We start from the raw sequence: 7,118 nt of genomic DNA on the forward strand, positions 1-7,118 counted from the left end.
AAAATGGTACTAATATCCTTTTTTTGCGTCCATGTCAAAGCACAGAAACACAAATTCGTATTTGTCTTTGCTATCGGCAATGTCCTCCGTCCATTAAGTCCTCATTTGAAGCTTCAGCAGAACCACTCATGTCACATCCAAAGTGCCACATTATTGAAAATCAAATACAGTTTCCTCCTGTCCACAGAACTGACGTCTTGTTTAATCAAACTTAGCTTTTATCGCTTGAAACATATAAAATCAAAAAAAATTGCAATCGAACAAACAATCGGTCGTGCAGTCAATCAAATTTGATCACACGCATTAACTTTTCCATACCAATAGTAGCCACACTGTCAATTCCTGACGTCTAATACAAAGAGAGAAATCTCGCCAAAAAATCAGTCGGAACTGCAATATTTTTTGAATGAAGTTCAGGAGATGGGGTGGGTCTCTTAAAGTTGGCACAATAACCAAAACCATCCGCTCAAATGGAAAGCGATGACTTTCCATAAATGTTAAAGTTCTTAGTCTCAACACAACGAAACATAATGAAAATATGACAGAACCATAATACTCCAACAATTGTCCACGGAAAAGATTGTCACAATAACAAGTCATTGTTTACAACAACGATGAAGTCATCTACTCAAGACCTTAATTAGCAACGCAACTGTTACACAAGTTTTAACATCAATAAGACAAATCCGATGATTTTTTACTGAAAGTTTATCCAAAATCCAGGCCAATGTTCAAACTGTAGTCGGCAGAGGTCGCCTGTTTCGAAACGAAGGGCGGCCCCAACCCTGGAACCTGCTATCCCCAAGAGTTCATCAGGTCTTCCACACGCCGGCTAATAAGTCCTAACACCTCCCCTCCAACTGGTAACAATGACTCTTATATAATTGAACTTTGCAACACCAAACTGGCGTTGCCAATGGCGATCTATAAGCAATAATCTTGCCGCAGACAAGCATCAGATTTCCACGACAACCGTGCAATAGCACTTTCCATGCATTTACTGTTATGTATGCAGGGTGTGGTTGTTAACCCCTAAATACCAACTCTTCAGCGGCGTAAAATCACGCTGTCAGGGATCGATAACAACCTGAAGTTTCCAAGTGCATACTGAGAAAATATCAGAATATTTTTATCAGAATGATGGAGAAACTAGGACTGATTGATAGCTATCAAAAAGGCTCCCCAAGATGAAATGGCATACTCTAAACGGCACTTAGGTGCATCTATTTATCACTGATTCAACATAAACAAAGATCAGAAAACATCGATTGAAGTCAAAGAATCAATGAATTCCAAGAATTGAAGCATCAGAGGCAGGGTATGGACATGGGCGTTGTCTAGAAGGAACAAACTTCTTTACGCTGCAGGGGAATTTAAACTGTTTCAGTCCCTTCCCCTACGAACCACAAATCTATGTGACTGCGACTAAGTGTTTGAGACAACAGTTTGGTTCAAGATAGTTACACATCGCTCTCATTTTCACATTGCGTGAGTGATTTTTCTCATAATCTGACGATTGAAAACTGGTGGTGTCACCTACATCTGCAGCATCTGAATCAAAGTTATTGAACATCGTTGCTGAAGTAGTGAAATATAGATTGCCACTTCCAAAACTTAAACCCAGTGCTGCCATCTTTGAAATTATTGACTAACTTCTGAAATACTGCGTTCGCAACAGAACACAAAGCTAGACACAACCTCGCATGTAAAAAACACACAGTTTTTTTATCAGAACTCATTCTGTCAGGGCGTTCCTACTACTGAGCAGTCTGAAGGGATGCCTGTCTGAATCTGGGAGAAACAGAATGCCGCCAGACTGCCCCAGAGGGCACCAGGCTACTGCTACTCACATTAGCAGCTTTCGAATCACCCTATAGAAAAGTCAGTACACTGGTACACATTGTCTGACTCTTGATTGTGACATAACACAAGCCAGACATACACATATGTCAATGTCATAATTCATTAGATCAAATACATGAATGAATAAACCTGCTAATTATTACACAGGCTGCTCACAATAAGCGTGCATAAAATATGCTGACTAATTACATGTATGTTTACATGGCTTTCATTCTGTTCAGGGACATGTTTCAGATGGAGCAGAAATTTGCCCAGGATGACTTACCTGTCTTATTCTGAAGATATCGGGCCAGGCTCTACTCCGAGCCAGGCCTTTTCTGTGTCTGAAAATACTGGCTGGAGCCATGTCAAGTCTGCTTCATTAAGATCTGGAAAGTTTTAAACTTACCTCAAGAGAGAAAAGCCGTGCTCCGGCATGCTGTCATTGGCGTCACTGTTTGGTATGGTTTGTTTCTATGCTAGCGCATGATACCACACCAGCACAGACAGAGACAATGCAAAGCACGAACGTCAGACTCCCAGAGCATGAATTCGGGTTTCCAATTACAGTCCAATCCACTTCACGACCTCCTGACTTTGATAGATAACCTTGCTTCTTATTTTTGAAAGCATATCTTCACAAAAAACAGTTTTGAGACACTCATACACGCAGACACTCAGTGACAAACAGGACCCCACTGCCGTCTGCAGTCCAGGCCGCGATTCAATCAGATAATCCAGATAGAACCCCAACCTCTCTAAACAAAACGTCTAAAATTCGCCTACCTTCTTGTAAGTGACCTGCCCCGTGTCATCGACACGTCTGTGTCCAATCTTCTTCTCCTTGTCATATTTTGAGTTTGTTGGCACCAGTGCTGACTTGGGTCCCTGAATAGACGTGACAGGTTGAGTGAACTCGGTTGAGCCTCCTGTCTTTGAAATGCTAGGTCTTTTTTCTTTTACTGAAATAGAGACACAAGGGATGTTAATACTAAACCAGAATGGACCGGACAAGATCACATCTCTCACGGAATATGTGCCGGAAATGTTTTAGCTCGCAATGGACCCTACCTCTGGGTGAAGATGGCGCCACTAGGCCGATATAAACACATTTGATGCCAGAGCGTAGTGGTATGCAAAAACCGCTCCCCAAACTTTGGAGGAGGAATTCTCCCTTACGACCTCTAAGGGCGGGATGAATGCTGAGGTAGACAAAGAAAGCTAACAACCAGCCACATATCGTGCACTTTCATTTTAGCCCCGACTGTTAGATAATTAGGCCAATAATTTACATAATCTGACCATTTGCGGTGAAAATAGCACTTTCTCTACATTTCGTGTAACGCATTGAATAAAACATGATGTGCCGGGACAACACGAAGTCAGCTGTACATGATCAACTGACTAGAAAGCTACCGAGTAGTGGATACAATGATTTGGTGTATTTAACGACAGTAGAACCTCTCTATTAAGGTCACCCTCGGGACTGACAAGTGCTGTCCTTAATAGAGGTGTGTCCTGATAAGAGAGGTCAAATTGAATGGAAACAGCCAATTTTGGACCAAACCTAGTGTCCTTAATAGAGAGGTTGTCCTCAATAGAGAAGTGTCCGCTAAGGGAGGTTCCACTGTATTTGTTCCAAGGACATGGAGGGGAAGTCAAGTGTCGGGTACTTAGAATGTATATGTCACAAAATCATATAGGGAGGTGTCCTGATTACAGAGGTTGAATTGTACAGAAATGACCTTGGAGCTGAAATAACCTTCTCTGATGGAGAGCACCGTGCCAAGTGAAGGGTTCCACTGTGTACACTTGTTGACCCACCCAACCAGACAATGAAATAATGCCAACCAGATCATTTATGAAAACTGCCTTTCTGAGTAAGCCACGTATCAGTATCATGTAAACAACTGGGACTTCAACAATGAAATACAAACTCAACTAACTGAAATGAGGTCATGAAAAAAGGTTCAGGCGATGTTGCACAGCATCATAGGCCTGCATGTACTTAGCAGTCCAGCTGAACAAGGGAAGACCTAGGCATTGATCATCGGGCCTTGTGTACCACGGTGTGTGTGTCTGGCACGAGGCTGGGACACAGCGACCCCGCTCATACAATGATGACATCAGAGTGAAGGATTGCAAGGGAAGACCTAGGCATTGATCATCGGGCCTTGTGTACCACGGTGTGTGTGTGGCACGAGGCTGGGACACAGCGACCCAGCTCATATAATGATGACATCAGAGTGAAGGATTTCAAGGGACGACCTAGGCATTGATCATCGGGCCTTGTGTACCACGGTGTGTGTGTGGCACGAGGCTGGGACACAGCGACCCAGCTCATATAATGATGACATCAGAGTGAAGGATTTCAAGGGACGACCTAGGCATTGATCATCGGGCCTTGTGTACCACGGTGTGTGTGTGGCACGAGGCTGGGACACAGCGACCCAGCTCATACAACGATGACATCAGAGTGAAGGATTTCAAGGGACGACCTAGGCATTGATCATCGGGCCTTGTGTACCACGGTGTGTGTGTGGCACGAGGCTGGGACACAGCGACCCAGCTCATACAACGATGACATCAGAGTGAAGGATTTCAAGGGACGACCTAGGCATTGATCATCGGGCCTTGTGTACCACGGTGTGTGTGTGGCACGAGGCTGGGACACAGCGACCCAGCTCATATAATGATGACATCAGAGTGAAGGATTTCAAGGGACGAGCTAGAGGCACAATGAAAATAAAGCCCCACGCAAAAATAAACCACATCTACCTGCAATTCTAACTACTTTTAGTGCGACAAAAGGAGCTAAATTACTTTTTCAATCAAGTGCGATATGTGAATTTTTCGTCTACCAACAGATACTAACATACAGAGGTCATACATTGTGCACGTATGCAAGACAATTGCCAGTGCATCAATTAAAAAGTCTATCTTTGATGATAGAAGTCAACTAATTAACCCACTTAACGACATGACTCAGGACACACCCATCATTTGACAGATATCAAATCATTTCTCGATCAAATCAATCATAAAAGTCATGTCGCTGACAATAGAACCTCTCTTTAGTGGACACCTCCATAAGCAGGGCACCCTCTTCTAGTGACAGTAATTCCTGTCCAAAAATCATGATTCTGTACAACTTCACCTCTGCAATCTGGACACCTCTCTATAAGGAGAGCATATGTCATTCCAAAGGGTGTCCTTAATAGAGAGGTTCATTAACGATACATTGGCCACACAAATATGAACATGTATCAGATAGTCTACTGTAGTGACTAGCACATAACAAAAGATAAAAGAATTTCAAGTATTCATGTTCATCAAAAACAAATATTTGCTTGTAAATTTATAATCCATGATAATGATCTTGAAAGGCATAGAGCACTTCGGGTCAAGTTTTCCAAGACAGCGGGTTGGGCCAAAACTTTAAAAGTAAATACTGTAGTATGACATGGCCTACATGTATGACTAGGTTAAGGTAGGACTAGAATATAAATATAACCCACCGGCCATGAGGGAATTCCTTTATGGCCCAGTGGTTGGCGTGCTGGCCCCAGAGTGGAAGTTAAGCAACGTTGAGCACGGTCAACCTTTGAAAAGGTGACCGGCGCACACAATACATTCTTGATAGAGAGGTGTCTGCTAAGGGGGTTCCACTGTATTTTACACTGTTAAGATTGCTTCCGCTGGGAAAATAGTGATACATGTCAGCCAGCCAAAAAGGCTGACAGTACCCAGATGTCAAAACTCTGAATCATGATGAGAAATCTCAACACAATTTTTTACCATCGGAGAAATGTAGTTTTCAGTTTAAATCTCATGCAGAATATAAGGCCATGTTTTATTCACGCCCTAGGCCATTGTTTTAACCACTCCCTGGGCCAAGGGGTGAAACATACCAGATGTTCGAAGAACCCACATCCCAAGGGGAGGGAGGTGCTGCAAGCAATATAGAAATAAAAACATGCTGGCTTTTGCAGACATCAAGCTTCAAGGGGACACTGACAGTCTGACACTGTCATAGCGTCACAGGACCCGGGGACAGTTGGTGTTAGCGACTCAGACTACCACCATTAGGCCTACCAGGTGAAATAATCATGGCTGGTCAGAGCCACACAAACTTTGAAGAACCTGTCCTTTTTATACCTGAAAGTGGTAGTGACACTGTGTGGCATTTTTAGATCGTGAAAACCTTATTTTGTCAAGATACATTGACGTCCTCATCGTTAGGTGGTACCGGCGTATCTGGCAAAGCCAAAGGGCCTATATCTTTTTGTCGATATTACGGTAGCATCAATCGTATTAGATACTGGGTAGGCCTAGGCGACACGTCACACTGACAACACACTGCATTGGTGCCATCACACTATCATGCATGTCATGTAAGCCTACACTACATATACAGTACACTTCATACACTATACTGTATATTTACACTATACTGTATAGTGTCGACTGTGTAGACTACAAAATGACTTGGAATGAAGTGAAAAATAGACCGGTATAATCTACACGGAACATCATATGCTTGGCCATGAACAAAGTCCAGTCCTTCAATTCAATATCTAACATCCAAAAACACAAATATTATCCCCTAAAACATACCAGGTTCAGTTATATTGAAACTGACGGAAGCTTCCTTCGGTTTCACATCGGAAGCCATTTTTCCGTTCCGAGTCGAGAGGGTACCCCTCCAAAATAGCCCTTGAAATAGACGCTATGGTCAATGGATTTCTCCCAAACTTGGAGGATTAGGAGAAGAGAGTGTTTTTGTTAGGGCACGGCCCTTGAATTATTTATTTTGGCTTCAGTTTTGCAGAAATCGGGTCGAAATGTTATAACTTGTTCCTCCCTTTCGCCAAATCGATGGCGGCCATGTTAGTTTCGGTCATTCAGGGGCGCATGCGCAGTCGATCACCTGATGAGAAAACGCTATAGTGACATCTTGTGGGTGTCTTTGGAACTGAAAGTTCTGACCATTTCCACTGCCACTACTGTAAAACGATCAGGAACCGTTCGCGTTGCGCATGGCATGAAAGTGATATTTTTTAACCGTGCGTGTTATATAGTAACGGCTCCTGGCTGACTTTACAGCATTATTCTTGTGAGCTCCTGAGGACCAGCCTCTTTATATTCTTTGGCATCACCCATGTATTATTTTCAGAGACATGATGCCAATCACCTCGGCGTTGAGTCTCTCAAGGGAGGAGAGGTTGAGGGAAAGACACTGACCGAAGTTAGTCTTTCACGTCTTTTGTGGCGTC

The 7,118-nt window shown here is 43.2% G+C and overlaps 1 protein-coding gene across 2 annotated transcripts in view; it reads right to left on the reverse strand.

Annotated features, from left to right (window-relative positions):
- LOC135499086 (phosphatidylinositol 4-phosphate 5-kinase type-1 alpha-like) overlaps positions 1–6,761 on the reverse strand; it is a 41,395-nt gene extending 34,634 nt beyond the window's left edge. For both annotated transcript variants that reach the window (XM_064789748.1, XM_064789747.1), the window contains exons 1-2: positions 6,460–6,761; positions 2,629–2,804 (exon numbers count right to left, since the gene is read on the reverse strand). In XM_064789748.1, coding sequence (XP_064645818.1) covers positions 2,629–2,804; positions 6,460–6,517 — 234 coding nt within the window. In that variant the 5' untranslated portion in view covers positions 6,518–6,761. The remainder of the gene's footprint in view (positions 1–2,628; positions 2,805–6,459) is intronic.
- Between the last annotated feature and the right edge of the window lie 357 nt (positions 6,762–7,118).

Source organism: Lineus longissimus, chromosome 14, assembly GCF_910592395.1.
Source record: "Lineus longissimus chromosome 14, tnLinLong1.2, whole genome shotgun sequence".
In the NCBI taxonomy this organism is placed as follows: domain Eukaryota; kingdom Metazoa; phylum Nemertea; class Pilidiophora; order Heteronemertea; family Lineidae; genus Lineus; species Lineus longissimus.